The following is a 16,645-nucleotide window of genomic DNA, read 5'->3' as shown; positions in this document are numbered from 1 at the left end:
ATCTGCCCTGGACCTCTAAGATTCGCTTAACCTTGTAATTGGACCACCGGCTGAACTTTCAAGTAGATCTAGTGAAATTTTCAAGGACTAAGCTTGTGGGTTTTTTTTCAAAGAGAATTTAGAGTCTTTATTTATTTAAAGCCATAGATTCAGTTTAGCTTTAATCTAAACAGAAAGTGAAAGATATTTTACAAGTGGAAGAGATAGCAAGAAATAAAGCAACAGTTAATATGTCAAAGCTGGAACAAGAACAGAGGTTAAGGTGTTTGGATATTAGCAAAAAGGCCAAAATTTTTGTTCCTCTGGAGAGTCAGCATATCAAGTTCAGAAGTTAGGCAAAAGGTTTCCAAAAGGATCCCTATATACATCAGGAGATGTGGGTTGAGAAGCCATAGAGGTTTGCGATGAACTGAAAGAATCTTTAGAGAAAGGGTTCTCAAATGCATTGTCAGCAGATTTGGTAACTGGCAGGGAATCCCGTCTGGGAACTGGCTTTGGTGGTTCATTGGTCTTTTTCAACAGTTGATTAGCATCAAAGTCATCATGGTCTGCATTCTCCTGCGGAATGCCAACTTTGCTCTTAAAATAACTGGAGAAGGCACTTGAGGTCCCGGAGGAAGTCTGGTCTCCCTTCCTTGCAGGCACAGCAGGTGGCTGCCGAAGTTGAAAGTCCTTAAACATTTCTTTCGCTTCTTTGACTTCTTTATCCCCAAGTGGGTCCAAGGCAGTGAGGGCATCACTGGAGGTGTCCTTTGGAGGGCCAGTTCTGGGAGGTGGTTGAGGAGGAGTGACCAGGACAGAGGAGAGCATAGGAGGGGACTGGGCAGACATAGTAGAAGTCAGAAAAATATTGCTCTGGAAAGGGTTCCCCAAAGGGCTTGTTGATGACCAAGTATTGGGTGCCACAGAGGCTGATGGGCCCCAAACAACAGGGCCTGGAGTTGGAGTTAAAGCTGCTAAGATGAAGGCTACTTCCAACTTGGAACACCTGGGCTTTTGGTAAAAACAACTGGCTGACAATCCTGAAGGCTGACCACTCATCGTGGCTCCCGGTACCACTGACACGGACTGATTGAAGACTAAAGATGTTGGATTCCATGGTCCTGCCTGGGGCGGGGGGGGGGGGGGGGGGGCTACCTGGTATACCACCTAAACCCGCAAGGGGTCCCACTGGGGTAGAAGCATTTGTTTTAAAGAGATCCAGAGGGTTGGTCTGTAGGGTTGCAGATTGTCCTGTAGGTGATGTCTGGCTGGGAAGTTCTGAGATGGGAGGGGTAAAGATGTCTGATGCAGGCAAGTCTTTTGCTGGAGACCTAGCAGTCCTTCTGCCTCGTCCTGGTTTGGTACTTTGTGGAAGCGGGATAATGGCTATAGGGTCATGTGGTGAGGACTGGACAGAGCTTTCCAAGTCCTGTTTACGCCATTCGGTATGGACAGTCCTTTGGGAGGGCTTCCCACAAAAGGCTTCGGGGAGGATTTGCCATGGAAGCCGTTCTGTTCTCTTTCAGATACCCCATTTTGAGTTCTCACTGCTGGCTGTGTTTGTGTACTTGAAAAGGGCCACAGGCCTGCCTGAGCTTCCTGTTTGCCAGTCAGGTTAGAGATTTGGTCAAACTGCTGACCAAAGTAGTTAACATCCCCATTCAGGGGCCTGTTACTCAGTGGAGTAGACAAACTACTCAAATTCTCTTTCTTCTGATCTGAAGATTTGAGAGAATCAAACGAAGAGGGTGTCGATTGGTCTGGCTGTGCAAAAGGATTGGTCTGGCTGTGCAAAAGGATCGTCATGGAAAGGATCAGGATTAGGGGTGGGAAAGAAGTTGAGATTGGCAGAAAAGGCATTTTCAGGCAAGAAAGCTGCCTGAGGCTTTGGTCGAGGAAGAGAGCAGGAGGTAATGCCATTTGTTAAGAATGGATTTTCTCTTAAAGAATTCTCCTTGGTGTCGATTTCAGAGTTTAGATCCACTAACAGGGTATTTTTGTTTTCTGCTGGACTATTTAGGTCAGGAGGTGTAGACATGTCCCCAAACAAATCCATCTGGTCAACACCCAATTTTAGTTTGTTAGCTTGGTCATCAAGGGTCAGTAGGGTCTCACTCCTGTTCTCTAGTGCCTTGTTGGCTTCTTCCATCTTTTTCTTTTCTTCTTCCTTTTTCTTTACATTGTAGATAACTTGAAAGAGGTCTTTAAGATCAACAACTAATGGCTCAGCCTGTTGTCCTGTTTTTATGACAAAAAAACTGATGCTGGCCTTCTCCTCCACACACGTAACCAAACGCCTGGTTGTCTGTCACATCACGGGCAATGAAAGAAATTTTATTTACTGGGCGTTCATGCTCTATCACGCCAGTTGTTCTCATCAATTATTTTTATCCCAGAAAGGAAAATGTTGACCCAGATCCTTTGTTTGTGTTGTCCTTGAGACCAACCAGCTGCCGCCATTCCCTTTAGTTTCATCATGGAATCTTAGCTCATTTTATCCCCTCTTGCATCGGGCACATCATCAATGCCAATCAGCCTGGCCTTGTATTTTACACCATCACCTTTGAATCTGGCCAAAGGATACTCATCTGTCTTTTCAGAGCCTTTTTTTTCCTTCTTCGATGGTGCTTTTGGTGCAGCCTGTTGGTCAGGCTGACCATTAGTTGTGCTCGTTTCTACTTCGTTAGACACGGCAAGAAGGCAGACAGCCACCTCCAGCACCAGCAGATGCTTAGTGACACCAGGCAATCCCCGAAGTCTCAGATGAACATAACCTGCTACAGATACCTATCTGTCCCTGAAGACAGTAGGTAAGACCTCTTCCTGAAGCCTCCCCACGTCCCCTCCAGTTCAGCTTAAAATAATCTGGGTAAAAGGGTTCGTTGGCCATCTTTGGAGCCTAATATTGTACTTTTCTGCAAGGTATTATTTCTTTCTCCCAAGGTCTAAAAAGCAAACCCCCCATTACAGGCTTTCCGAATGTCCAGTCTACCATTTGACAAGCAGTAGATGGAAGAAGTCTTGCTTCTAGACTCAGGTCCCTGGCCAGCTAGCGCCTCCGCAAAGCGAGCATGACTCCCGGGTGCCGAGCCTCCAGGCTGCCACGCAGCTGACACGGTGGGCCGCGCTTAAATAGCCGCCGGCCCGGGAACCTGGGGAGCCGTGCGGCCACTCCTGGCGAGATACGGTTCTAATCAGTAAGCTTCTGTTTTTAGTGAATAGATTTCTGAAAACTCTGTGCAATGCAAGCTGTGTCTATTGAATTACTTTTCCAGTGGTTCCCATAATAATTTGGGAAATGCATCTGTATAGAAAAAAGGTGGGGTGTGTTAGTTTGCTAGGGCTGCTGTAACAAAGTACCACAAACTAGGTGGCTTAAAATAACAGGCACGTATTCTCTCCCAGTTCTGGAGGCCAGAATATTGACAGGTCTATGCTGTCTCTGAAGGTTCTAGAGAAGAATCCTTCTTTGTCCTTTTCTAGTTTTTGGTGGTTTCCAGCAATACTTGGCATTCCTTGGCTTGCAGCCACATCACTCTAATTTCTGCCTCTGTCTTCACAAAGCTTCTGTGTGTGTGTGTGTGTGTGTGTGTGTGTGTGTGTGTTTTCACATGGCATTCTCTTCTCTGTGTGTCTATGTTCAAATTTCCCTCATGTTTTAGAGATATTCATCACTGGATTAGGGCCCACTTAAATCCACTATTACTGCATCTACAAAGACTCTATTTCCAAATAAGGTCACATTTGCAGGTACCATGGCTTAGAACTTCAACATATCTTTTTCAGGGGTCGGGGGGAACAACTCAAGTCACAACCTGGGGCAAAAAATGGATCAGGAATATCTTTGAGAATAATATCATCTACTTAATAAAACTAGTCTGATGATTGGGTACATTTCATTCTTCCACATAACATATAAAAACAAGCCATTCCCCAAGTTCTCTGTCCATCCAGCTGTCTTAGATGGTATTTAATTAAATTCATGGGATTTAGATGTTGGAGAAGTGGCACCATCAACATCTGTGCTCCCTGGTTCAGAGAAACCAGGGAGGAACAGCCATTTTGTTGAACTCATCCTTAAGATACCAATCACGCATCCAGAGAACATCTGATTTGTCCTGGGATAGCCCATGCCCTCAGTTATTCCATCATCACCATATTAACCTCCATCTGTGGGTGCTGACAAACCCCCAACAAGCATCTTGAAAGCCACTTTGGCCTCTGATGGGCCAACAGTGACAGAGAAAGGAGATCAAGGTTTCAGAAAATCTGTATCCATGAGGCATGTATGGCAGACTAGTCTCTAGGCTTTGTAATTGTATAAATGGGAAGTCTTAAGATGTGATTAAATATATATATCAGCAAATTTACCTGTTCCTTGTTATTGTGGCAGGAAATGTCCCAAGGGCTAATAGAAGATCATGGCTGTCATTAAGATCCTTTATACCCTATGTTGTCACATGAACTCTTTGCTCTCCTTCATCTTAAGACCCGCCACATTCTTTGGGCTGAATATTATCTTCTGACAACCCTTTCTTCACCCACTGCTTAAGTCCAATGAATTGTTTGGGGCTTAGTTCCCATTATCGCTTGTATTTAGAGCATGCCTGTCATAGAATACTTAATCACGTTTGTAGGATGAATTTAAGAAAATATTGACCATACCTTTTATCTCTCAGTTCATCTTTTTCAAAATGTCCCTTTTCTTTTGATTATACTAATAATGGAAACTTGGCCCAAGGGAAATGTGAAAACTTTCCTTCTTAAGGTCTGCTTATGAGATGTGAAACTGGTTCTGGAATGTATCCAAAAGCTGCCTCTTTAGCCACACAGCAGGAAAGTCTGACCATTGGCAGCTTCAGGAGAGAGTGTTTTCCTCGTCTAAATTGGAACAGAGCGCGACTGAGTTCTATAACAGGAAATGCAAGGGCTATAGAGAGTGTCCATTTTGTCTCCTGCCTCCCACCAATATTACAAGAGGGGAAACTGAGGTTCAGAGGGGAAAGGGTGTGGTGCAGGTGGCATGGCAGTTGGTGGAGTACTTAGGATTAGAACAAACTTTCAGGACAGTGCTACTTCCTGCCCCATCCAGACTCAAGCTCAAACTGCAAAATAATATCAGGAAACCTGAAAGTGAAGAAGTGATTTATGACAAATGTCAGTATCATACAATTTTTTAAAATGATGCTTTAAGATATAACATTGGCCTTGATATACCTTTAAAAATATTAATTTTAATGGATATCTCAAAGGCCTTTCGTGACATAGACCACAGATGTTACCCTGGGCAGGAACAATTGTCTGGCAACTCTCAACATGCAGTCATGCAGAATCCTAAATAAGATTGCCAATCCCTATGTGGTGTTTCACAGAGGACTACCTTGGACCTTCAGCAACATCCTTGCCATAGATCTTTGGAAGTTCTGGTCCTGAGAAGTTTGTCACAGTAGATGTAAGCTCTGGTCACAATGAAAATAAGAGGACCAGGGGCATTTTCTGGAAAGTAAGAGAATACATCATCTGACATTGAAATTCAAAAGGGTAGTCACAGTGGAGATGCTCTAGGCTTCTGACTCCTGTGGGCATATGACGGTTTCTGCAAAGGTGGGTGCCAATTGCGTTCTCTTCCCGGTTCTGACACTGACCGGTGGCATGCATCGATGAGGGGGTAGCTGGGTGCCACCTGTAGTGGGAAAGAGTTATCACAGAGCAGAAGGTCACATCAGAACTGGTTATGTCCATGCTAGAGTGTCCTCACTAGGGCCCAGGGGCAGTTGCTTTCTTACTGGTAGCTTCATCTTCATTCTGCATTGAGCTGGATGTGCTCAGGTTGACTTGATCACTAAGGCCTCTAGTGACACTGTCATAGGATGGTGGGAAAGATACAGCAGACACACTTTCAGATTTGTCTGGGAGGGCACAGTTTTCATTTGCCATGAATCCAGCAAAGGCTTCATCTGGGGGTGACACAGCCTCCTCCTCAGCCCTGGGCACACCTGGAGGGCTGGAGATTGTCTTGGAGCGGTGCAGCACATAGCTCCGATAGGCCTTTTGAATGACAGTAGCCGAAATGTCTTCTTGCTTCCACCGGAGGGTGGTTGCTATTGGTTCATAAGATGCTTTTGAAACATTAGTTGCCATAAACTTCTCTTCAATGTTTGCCTTCAGAGAATCCAACTCCCCAGATTCTCCCAGAACATTCTTAGTGAAGGCAAAAAGAATGTCCAAACAGTGGATCTTATCTCCAGGGACCAAGGGCAGGTCCATCTGGATTAATATATTCTGATTGGGTTTTGGGATTCGCAGGGGGCCAGAGAGGGTGTCTGCAAAGTCCGAGAGGGCAGAAAAGGTAATAAACTGAGTGGCTTCCGGGTCAAACTTCTCCCAGGTCTCATAAAACATGTCAAAGTCATCCTCACTCAGAGGTTCACTGCTCTCCTGTGTGGCCACATTGAAGTTCTCCAGAATCACTGCGATGTACATGTTGACCACAATGAGAAAGGAGATGATGATGTAGGTGGTGAAGAAGAGGATGCCCACGGCCGGGCTCCCACAGTTCCCCCGGGAGCCGTTGCTGTTGGGCAGATTGGGGTCGCAGTAGGGGGGCCCCGTGTTGAGGATGGGGCTGAGGAGGCCGTCCCAGCCGGCCGACGTGGTGATCTGGAAGAGGCACAGCATGCTGTTGGCGAAGGTCTGGAAGTTGAACATGTCGTCGATGCCGGCCTCCCACCTTACATGGGGGAAGCTGGCCATGCCGAAGATGGAGTAGATGAACATGACGAGGAAGAGCAGCAGCCCTATGTTGAAGAGGGCAGGCAGGGACATCATGAGGGCAAAGAGCAGCGTGCGGATCCCCTTGGCCGCTCGGATCAGCCTGAGGATGCGGCCGATTCGGGCCAGGCGGATGACTCGGAATAGCGTTGGGGAGAAGTAATTTTCGAGTGACGTCAGAATCGCAGAAAACACCAGGCCTTTAGAAGAGAGGAAAATGATCTAATTAGTACTTACAAGCATGAGCCTTGACAAAGCTGGCCGCAGTCACACTCTCCCGTCTCTGCTCTGTGTGGACCTCCATGTGAGGATCTGTAATCAAGTACTCTGGGCCCTCTGAGCATTGCATGGTGATTGGAATAATGTAGGGGCTCCGTACATGCTCACTGCATAAATCGTTTGTCTCTGAAGTAAGTCCCATCCTTCCCACCATGTTCTTATCTTTCTTTCCTTCCATCTGGAATGTCTTCCTCTTAGTCAACCTCCATGGTCAAAGCCCTACCTTCTGCAGCCTAGCTGGAAGTGATGGCACCATATTCCACATACACACAGTCCTTGTCCATTTCTGTCTATGACACAGGTCCTACTCTTCCTTGAGAATTCAGCCTTGGGACATGCCTTTTCCTCTACCCTTGTCCTGTGCTCTGTGAAGGTCAGGGTCCCTTGTGATTCATTTCCCCATCTCCTACTGGGAAGATTGACTTAGTTCCTGGCACATGGTCCTGTGGATAATTGTACAGAGCCTGGTGTTAATTACAAGGGGGGCCTGAGGAGTTGGGCAACTTGCTGACAGCTAAAGCAGAATGGCTTTGAATGGCCAGCTGTCTACATAATGGCTTGTATTTGTTTCTTTCATTTCCAGCTGCGTTTGAACTGTATGTTAGGGCCTGCAGATAGGCTTGTTTAGGGTCAGTTACAGCCCTCCCACCCCCAACTATGAACAAAGTTGGAAAGATGAAGAATGTATATGTCTCCCTATATGATATCTAATTTGAAGATTTGTGGGACACAGGGCCCACCAAAGATTAGGCGAGGCCTTTAGGTCAGACAGGATTTGAAACCTCTTAGGACAAATGGTGAGGAGTGTGGTGGCAAGCTCTCTCTCTCTTTGCCAGGGTTCCCTTGACCTTCGTCTCCTACTTGCCTTTTTTCATATGAATATGGGTGGTCACAGTATTGTGTTGGAAGGAGGAAGGAAATGGGAAGAGATTCAAGAAGCAATTATAATATTATATTATAAAATCTTTATGAAAGCTCCTCTCTTAAAGTCAATTTAACTGGGATATTTTTCTACAGTGTGGGGTACATTATGTTTCTATATAATCTACTAAGATTCTGCCAGCCAACCAGTTTACATGTACTTCAAGGGATAATGAGTCTTCATACTTATAGCAATTAGGTACTCAATACATGTCTTGCTGGTGGGAAGGAAGAAAGGGAGAGAGGGAGGGCAGGGGGGTGAAGAGGTGGGTTCTTTCACTAGTTTTCTAGCTGCCTCTATGACTTATTTCTAACCAGTGGATGGTGTTGCTGTGTGGGTCATAGGAACTAGCAGTTAAGGTGTCCCCATCATAGATTGGAGTACTTTGAGTATATTTATTTCTATAGAATTGATATGGGAGCCCACATAAGCAAGCTCTTTTCTCTATTATAAAATCAAAATGGCCTTTAAAATCTCCCACTTTGGGAAAGCAAACAAACAAAACAAACCTCCCACAAAAACCACCAGCAGCAGGAAAACAAAGCGAAACACAAAAATAAACGTAAACTCACCAACAAATAAACACAACCCAAGGCTGTGTTTCAGCACCTGGGTGGGGAGATTGATTAAATGCTGCCAAGTTGTATTTAGATGCTGTTAGCTTTTGATGGTAAATCAATGGAAAATGAAATCCACAGCTATGCCCTGACATGAAAAGTAAGCAAGTTATGATATAACAGGTCAGGATATATTTATAATGCAAAGTAAAGCTGGTGCGTGGGATTTGGCCTTTGTAGAGCCAAACTTTGCCTAAACCACAAGAAGGCCAGGAACACTCTCTCGGTTATTGTTGGAAAGCAGCTAGTTCATTAGAAGAACATTAGCCTGGTCTGGGGCGCTTGGGTGGCTCAGTCGGTTAAGTGACTGACTTCGACTCAGGTCATGATCTCGCAGTTCGTAGGTTCCTTTGGCTCTGTGCTGACAGCTCAGAGCCTGGATCCTGCTTCAGATTCTGTGTCTCCTTCTCTCTCTGCCCCTCCCCCACTTGTGCTCTGTCTCTCAAAAATAAGTAAACATTAAAAAAAAAAAAAAGAAGAAGAAGAACATTAGCCTGGACTAAATTCAGCTCTGCCCTTTACAAACTGTGACCTTGTATCACTTTCTTAATCTGTGAGGCTCAATTTTAAATTCCAAGATGAGGATAAGAACACTCCAGAGAGCTATTGTGAAGATCCAAGGAATGCATCCCAGTCCTCAGATGTCAGCAAGTACCCAGCTATGGTGGCTCCATTCCCCACTTTAGCTTCTGACTTTATTAATTTTCTCTGAACACTCATTGGTCCTCCAAAACTGGGCCTATCATTCAACACCCACACTAGGCCCTAAGAGCATTGATCTCTTGGCATTGACCCTTTGATTTTTCTATCACTCACATTCCCTAAGTGGACAGTTTTATAGATATTTAATTCTAGATCCTTGACTTAAGAATCTCCTTTGTACAGGCAGTTTCTACACTATAGAGTAGCACTGAATAAATGTTTCCTGATTTTTAAATTATTAGGGTTGGACAATCATTGTTTAAAAAAATTTTTTTTTTACATTTATTTATTTTTGAGAGACAGAGAGAGACAGAGCACAAGTGGGGGAAGGGCTGAGAGAGAGGGAGACACAGAATCCGAAGCAGGCTCCAGGCTCTGAGCCATCAGCACAGAGCCCGATGCGGGGCTCGAACTCACGAACTGTGAGATCACGACCTGAGCCAAAGTCAGATGCTCAACCGACTGAGCCACCAGATGTCCCTGGACAATCACTGTTTTATAAGAAATTTCATTTTGTTGGGGCGCCTGGGTGGCGCAGTCGGTTAAGCGTCCGACTTCAGCCAGGTCACGATCTCGCCGTCCGTGAGTTCGAGCCCCGCGTCAGGCTCTGGGCTGATGGCTCGGAGCCTGGAGCCTGTTTCCGATTCTGTGTCTCCCTCTCTCTCTGCCCCTCCCCCGTTCATGCTCTGTCTCTCTCTGTCCCAAAAATAAAAAACGTTGAAAAAAAAATAATAAAAAAATAAAAAATAAAAAAAAAAAAGAAATTTCATTTTGAAATAAAGGTCTCATATAACTTAAAAAAAAAAAATCTCCTTTGAACACTCTTAGTATTTCCCACTCTTCTGGCAACCACCTCCTTTTCCAGAAAGTATTTTATGACTCACCTCACATCACACCACCCATTCTTCACTTTGAAGGCCATCAAGATAAAGGAAACTCCATCATCTTATTTTCTCTGGAGGAGTGATTATCCCTAACAGCCCCCAAAGCTCAGCCAATGGGCTATGCACACAGTAGGTGCCTAAAAACCCTTCATGACTGCATGGAGAAGGCCGATGGAAACTCTCCATTTCACCGAGAGGCCCAGAGGCATTTTAAACCTGCTGCTCTTGGAAAGCAGCAAATACTGGGCTCCTCTAATATGTAATAGGTATTGGACAAATTTGTTGGTTGCCCTCTTGGTTTTGAAAACAACAACCCAAACAACCCCAAGCAGAGGCTGGGCTTCCCTGCCAGCTGTGAGCCCACTTACTCCCAATGGAGAGGACCACAACAATGAAGTCAAAGACATTCCAGCCATTGGTGAAGTAGTAATGCCGTAAGGCGAACACCTTCATGACACACTCTCCCGTGAAGACAGCCACAAAGAACTGGTTGACTTTGTTGAGGATTTTTGTCTTTTCTTCACTCTGGTCATCAGTCTCCACCATCATGGTGATCATATTGAGGCAGATGAGGACCATGATGATGATGTCAAAAGCTTGTCTGGTCACAACGTCAAAGACAAAGCCCTGGTACTTGTTCTGAGAAAACAAGAGATGGTATATCAGGGCCTTACTGGCCAACATACACAACGCATCTAGAGAGGCTGTGCTCTCCACAGATGGCTTTCTAAAGCCTGTCTCTCTTGTCTTGCTCACACTCCACATCCAGAGAGAAGCCAAGTCCTGTCCTTACTCCTTCCAGAATCTTATCCTTAGTTGATTCTACCTCAATGCCTCGATTCAAGTCCTTGTTATCTTTCTCACCCCTTTGAAGTCATCAGGCACTTTGTCCTTGCTGGTGCTCCATTTGCAAAGTCTTTCCCATCCCTTCTCTTGGCTGTCTAAATCCAAATAGTCTGGAGTGATCCATTTTTCTTAAGCCCCACTTCCTCCAGGGAGATCTCCCTAATCACATCATACCACATTGCTCATTTCCTCTTTCCTCCCACAGCCTTTGTAGTCAGTCTTGAGTTCTAGCATTTCATGTGTGCTTCTCTTCTCTGCTAGACAGTGAACTCTTTGAGGAAGGGGCCATGTCTCATTTAACATTGTGTTCCCACAGTGCCTGCATAGCACGAGTTCAAGAACTGCAAACTCAGAGCCCCTAGGTGGCACAATCAATCGAGCGTCCAACTCTTGATTTCAGCTCAGGTCATGATCTCAGGGTTTGTGGGGTCAAGCACTACATTGTGTTCCACACTATTAGTGCAGAGCTTGCTTGGGATTCTCTCTCCCTCCCTCTCTCTCTGCCCCTCCCTTGCTCATGCGGCACTCTCTCTCTCGCTCTCTCTCTCACAAAAACAAACAAAGAACTGCAAACTCAGTGGCTGCTATTCTCCCCCACCCCAGGTACCCCAGGTCAAAGGGACAGGCTTGGGGTCCTTCTCTTTTCCCATTGTATCTTTCGGAACTTTGCTCCTCCTGCAGCTTGCAAAACCCTTCCTCCCCTGAAGCTTGTGTCATTTATGTAGCCCACCTTTACCTCTTCTTCACTGCTGACACTTGCCAACCTCCTGGTCCTTTGGCTTCATTACTGAGGAGTGAGGCTTTTGGCCAGATATGGCCTCTCTTGGCTACTACCTCTTGGTTCCTTAGCTAAATCTCTAATAACCCAGCTGTTCCTAGCTTAAAGAAAAATCTTCCTGAACCTTACAACCTACCACCCTACTCCTCCCCTCCACTCTTACAGTAAATTCTTAAAGGCATGTTGTGCAATCACTGTTTCCCACTCACTCCAACATAACTTTTGTCCCCATCCCGCCACTGAGATGGTTCTCATTCAGATCACCGATGACCTCCATAATGTAAGTCCATGGACACCTGTTCAGCATTGCTTGCCACACATGCCACGCTGAAACTATCCTTTCTTGGTTTCCATCATGCCTTACTTTCCTGGTTCTTTTCTTGCCTTTCTGGCCGCTCTGTTTTGAGTCTTCTTTATGCAACCCATAGATGTTAGAGCACCTCAAGGCTCAGTCTAGGCAGGACTCTTCACCCTATTCTTTCTCTCTTAGCAATCTCTCCAGCCTGTGAATTAGTAAGTACCTGACATGAAATAGATCCTCAATAAATAGATGAATGAATGGATGACAGAACGGACAGCTCTGAATTACCCATACCTCAAATAAAATTAGAAGGCCAATCTATTGTGTATAATAGGCACTTACTGAATGTGTACTATGTTTGGGGCTCTGCATGAGTGGAGGCAGAGAGGACCCTGTCATGAGTCTCACCAGGGAGCTCACAGAAGCTGCAAAGCAGACAGAGAGGAGAAGGGCTGTGACAGAGGCTGGATCTTGTTTTCTGCTTCCTGGTGGGGAGGGATTGCTACTCTGTGGGGTTGGAGTAAAGGATCAGACCCAAATGGGCCTGGATCTTGGCATAACTGCTGGTCCGTGTCTCTTCTGGAGTGGGAGGGGGATTGCAGAGCCACGAATAACTTCCATTTCATCACTGAAAATGGCAAGAAAAATAAAGGCCTAATTATGACCACACAACTTGTAATTGAACAGAGCAGGTGACAGCATTACTGAGATGTGGGCATTGAGTTCGCCCCAGATATTTGTATGCTGGAGAATGGAGTGGCTTGCTGCTCTTGGCTTAGCCTGTGGGCAGGGATCACTTCTCTGCAACCCTCAGTGCTCTCAGAGATGATGAAGTGGGTGACTGATGATGTGATATTCTAGAGCCTATTATTTTCCTATAAAGGGGAGTATGTGAAACCTGCTTTTAGTAATTTCTATAGCAGGGGATGTTACAGAATGAGATTTCCCAGTCTTGTGGAAGTCTTAGTCTTTGCTATGGATGAAGCATAAAATTTAGAACTTGAGCTTTGCCAGTAGTGTGGAGGTGTGTGTGTGTGTGTGTGCGTGTGTGTGTGCGCGCACGCGCGCATGCACACGCGTGCGTGTCCCAGGTTGACCCTGCTGTGAAATGGCACCCATGCACCTATGGGGCAGAACTACTGTGTCAATGCTCAGCTTTTACCTGACCAGTCAACATATTGGGACTACTAAGGGAAGAAGGTGAGCATTCCAGTGCTAATAGTCTAGTGAAAAGAGAGCTGGATCTGGGAAGGTGAGTCTTAGGTGGGAGTGGGAATTTCTCTTTTGGCTTGGGTCTGGCCTTTGAGGAGGGCAGATGATCAGGCTTGTCCCACTTGGTGGTGAATACCAAGATGTTGCCTGCCATATGGATGCCAGCCAGGAGAGAGGGCAGGGGAAGGCTTTGGGCCCTGGAGAGCAGCCATATGCAGTTGTTGCTTGGGCCCCTGCTCTGCTAGTTTCCCCTTTGGGACCTCTAAGACTTCAAAGTCTTAATTAAATGTTCAGGTCTTGCCTCAGCTACGATAAGGGGAACAAAGGGAAAATTATGTTGGCTGTGCTTGGAACAGAGTATTAAGGAGAGAGCCGTGTTCTTCCACTAAAGGTAGGACAGTGTTGATAGTTAATTAGTAATACACCCCCTTCCCATCCAAAGGGATGATGAATCTCAGAAATACAGCTGGGCTGTGATGTCTCACTTTCCTTATCCATGTGAGGGCTTCCCTGAGTGCCAACCTTGGAGGGTCTTGGTTATGGCTTAAGCGGGAGAAATGGTGATTTCATTGTAACTCTTCCTGCCCAACCATTGTCTTCCACTCTTATTGTAGTGCCTGGAATTTCAACATTAGGTTCCTGCTTTTGTATTAAGATAGTGTCCTCTCCAGGGCCCTTTTCTGAAATTCAGTTAATCCTATCTCAGGGAAATTGTCCTCCTTGACAGGAGGAAGGTATGGTGGCCTGTGGGGTTGGTTGATAAAAGGGGAGAAGCTGAGATGTTATGGAGAGATTGAGCAGTGTATAGGGCAAGGTACCAACATGATTCGCCAAGGGATGTCCCTAGCACAGACTCCTTAGTGTCTAGTTCAATTGTGGACTCAGCATTGGTCTAGCCACCAGTGATGGCCAGCAGGGACTCAGCTGCTTTATTATCTGTAAGTCTCAGGATCCTTCTCCCCTGACTTGATGCTGATTGGCTGGGCTCAGTCATTTACCTACATCTTTTAATTCTGAGCCCCTTCCTGCCCATTAACCTGGCCGACAGAGGGATACTCCCTGAGCCTTAAGGACTTTCCCTTAGGTTCATTCCACCCCAGTTATCTTGATCCTTATGGGGATTTGGAAGGAAATCTCTGCCTCTACAGAGGTCTGAACATCCTATCACCCCTCGTTGTAACACTTCTTTTTATTATTTATTTTATTTGAGAGAGAGCATGAGTGGGGGAGAGGGGCAGGAGAGAGAGAATCTCAAGCAGGCTCTATGCTCAGTGTCAAGCCTGACATGGGGCTCAATTCCACAACCCTGGGATCATGACCTGAGCCAAAATCAAAAGTCAGATGTTCAACCAACTCAGCCACCCAGACACCTCCATTATAACACTTCTTGTTAGAATTGAGCATAGTGATACATTTGTGACCACTGTTTCCAAGTAAAATACATCCGAAAACCATAGCATTTTTTTTCCTCCTGTAAATGTTTTCAAGGCTGTGTGCTCATGAAGTTTTTAGTCACTTATGCAAACCCCATGCCTTGATTTAGAAATCCTAATGCCATGGCCAACAGAATGTATGTCTCTCTAATTCTAGGGAAAGGTCCACTCCTTTGTTGCAGGTTCTTAGGTTTTGCCCTGGTGGGGGGAAAGGCTAATGGCACTGTGCCCTATGCAGCACCTGTAGTTTTCTTCACAAATACCACATCTTAACCACAGAAAGGTTATGTAAAGGGACAAGATGCCAATTCCATTCACTGGAGTGGATGGCTCAGAAATTCTTGGAAGAAGTTCAGTTGTACATTTCCAGCATAGCAATACTCCCACTCCCAAACCTGTTCATCCAGTCTCAACAGAGGCCAACTAGAGGTTTGACATTTTCCATCTTCTGGTGGAGGACTGAGAAGAACTTAGGTGATAACATGTATGGTTTGGGTGTTGCATTTAATGGAGAAATAAAATGGCATGTCTCTTAGGGTCTTTGTGAATAAAGGATAAAAGTGGAGTATGGCTCTAAGTTTTGGTTAGTCTAAACACAACTTTTTATTCCTATTGTGCCACTTGACCATGACCATCACTGGGGCCAGGATCCTGGGGGGTTGGGTTTTGGCCATTTCCTCTCTGTCTACTATAGGGGTGGGGTGGAATGTAGGGTGAGGCTGGAGATTTATGTATGGAGGCTAGATCATGATGCACAGCCACACAAACCCTTCATCTCAGGGCTCTAACCACCTCTACTATCGTTTAGCCTAACCTGTTCCCAATCTTGTGATTGAACCCTAAATTGGTTGAGGAACTCAGTACTTCCTTAAACAGGTCAATTTGGAGTAACTGTAGGAGATATATTCACTCCAGAATACCACAGTTGCTTCTTTCAGTCTCCTCATTCCTTGGGTCTTGGAACTCTCGTTACCTTGTCCCCAAATACAACCCAGATTTACTGCTTCACAGAGAGCACTGGTCAACCCCTACGCAGCACAGGCACAGGCACAGGTACAGGCACAGGCTGTCACCTGGATTTCCAGACATACTCTTCTGGATGGAAGCTCTGGGGCTTACCAGGGGCCGAGGGATGGGCTTCTGGGGCTTCTTGGAGCCCAGCTTCTTCATGGCATTATAGTACTTCTTTTGCTCCTCTGTCATGAAGATGTCCTGGCCCCCTAAGTATGAGAGGGGATAGCACACACCACTATTATTAAAGCAATGGAAATTTCCAGGGATACCAAAATCAGAGCAGGCTGGAGAAGAAGTACATCTCCTCCTACTCCCTTCTCTGTAGAAAGACATGTCAAGGCCAGAGTCAAGCAGCGTCCTGTCTGGGTGCCACAAACAGTGACAGAGTGGATAGGACTGAGCCCCAGCTCTGATTCCCTGCCTGGGACTCTGGAACAAAGCCTGTTTCTCTTCTTCAAGAGCCCAGAGGTGTTGCCTCAACAGAGTAGGGGGCATTTGAGAGTAGAACCCCAGGAGAAGGTAAATATCATTTTAAATCTGAGCCTTAAATCTAGCCTGCTCATTACAGTCAAATCCACTAGGCTTCTAGAATCACAGTTCCTGCCAGGGGCAAGAGCTTCCTTCAGGGTCTTCTGGAACAAAGACCCTGAGACCCAGCCGCTTAACCCCTTTCTGAAGAGGAGCTGAGGACTATTACTGACTTATCCAAGAATCCCTTGGAGAATTCTTGATTGGTTCTCTTAAGGCCCCGCCATGTGTGTTGCCCTCTGCGGTTACAGTTAAATTCCACTGTTGGAAATGCCTTCCTCCCTTAGTTTTGGGTTTTCTTTAAGGACCCTCTAGACCTCCTTCATTCCACCCCTCACCTTTCACTTCCTGACATAATTTGAAATCTTCCCATCTC

The 16,645-nt window shown here is 45.7% G+C and overlaps 1 protein-coding gene and 1 pseudogene across 3 annotated transcripts in view; both read right to left on the bottom strand.

The window, feature by feature from the left end:
* Positions 1–200: 200 nt before the first annotated feature.
* LOC125921423 (disabled homolog 2-like) lies at positions 201–2,759 on the bottom strand (annotated as a pseudogene).
* A 2,905-nt stretch (positions 2,760–5,664) lies between these two features.
* SCN10A (sodium voltage-gated channel alpha subunit 10) overlaps positions 5,665–16,645 on the bottom strand; it is a 94,728-nt gene continuing 83,747 nt past the window's right edge. For all 3 annotated transcript variants that reach the window (XM_049628985.1, XM_049628987.1, XM_049628988.1), the window contains 3 exons: positions 15,847–15,951; positions 10,526–10,796; positions 5,665–6,953 (listed from right to left, as the gene is read on the bottom strand). In XM_049628985.1, coding sequence (XP_049484942.1) covers positions 5,740–6,953; positions 10,526–10,796; positions 15,847–15,951 — 1,590 coding nt within the window. In that variant the 3' untranslated portion in view covers positions 5,665–5,739. The remainder of the gene's footprint in view (positions 6,954–10,525; positions 10,797–15,846; positions 15,952–16,645) is intronic.

The sequence above is a fragment of the Panthera uncia genome, chromosome C2 (genome assembly GCF_023721935.1).
Source record: "Panthera uncia isolate 11264 chromosome C2, Puncia_PCG_1.0, whole genome shotgun sequence".
Lineage (NCBI taxonomy): Eukaryota > Metazoa > Chordata > Mammalia > Carnivora > Felidae > Panthera > Panthera uncia.
The sequence above is the reverse complement of the archived record's forward strand: the minus strand, read 5'-3'. Positions and strand labels throughout refer to the sequence as shown.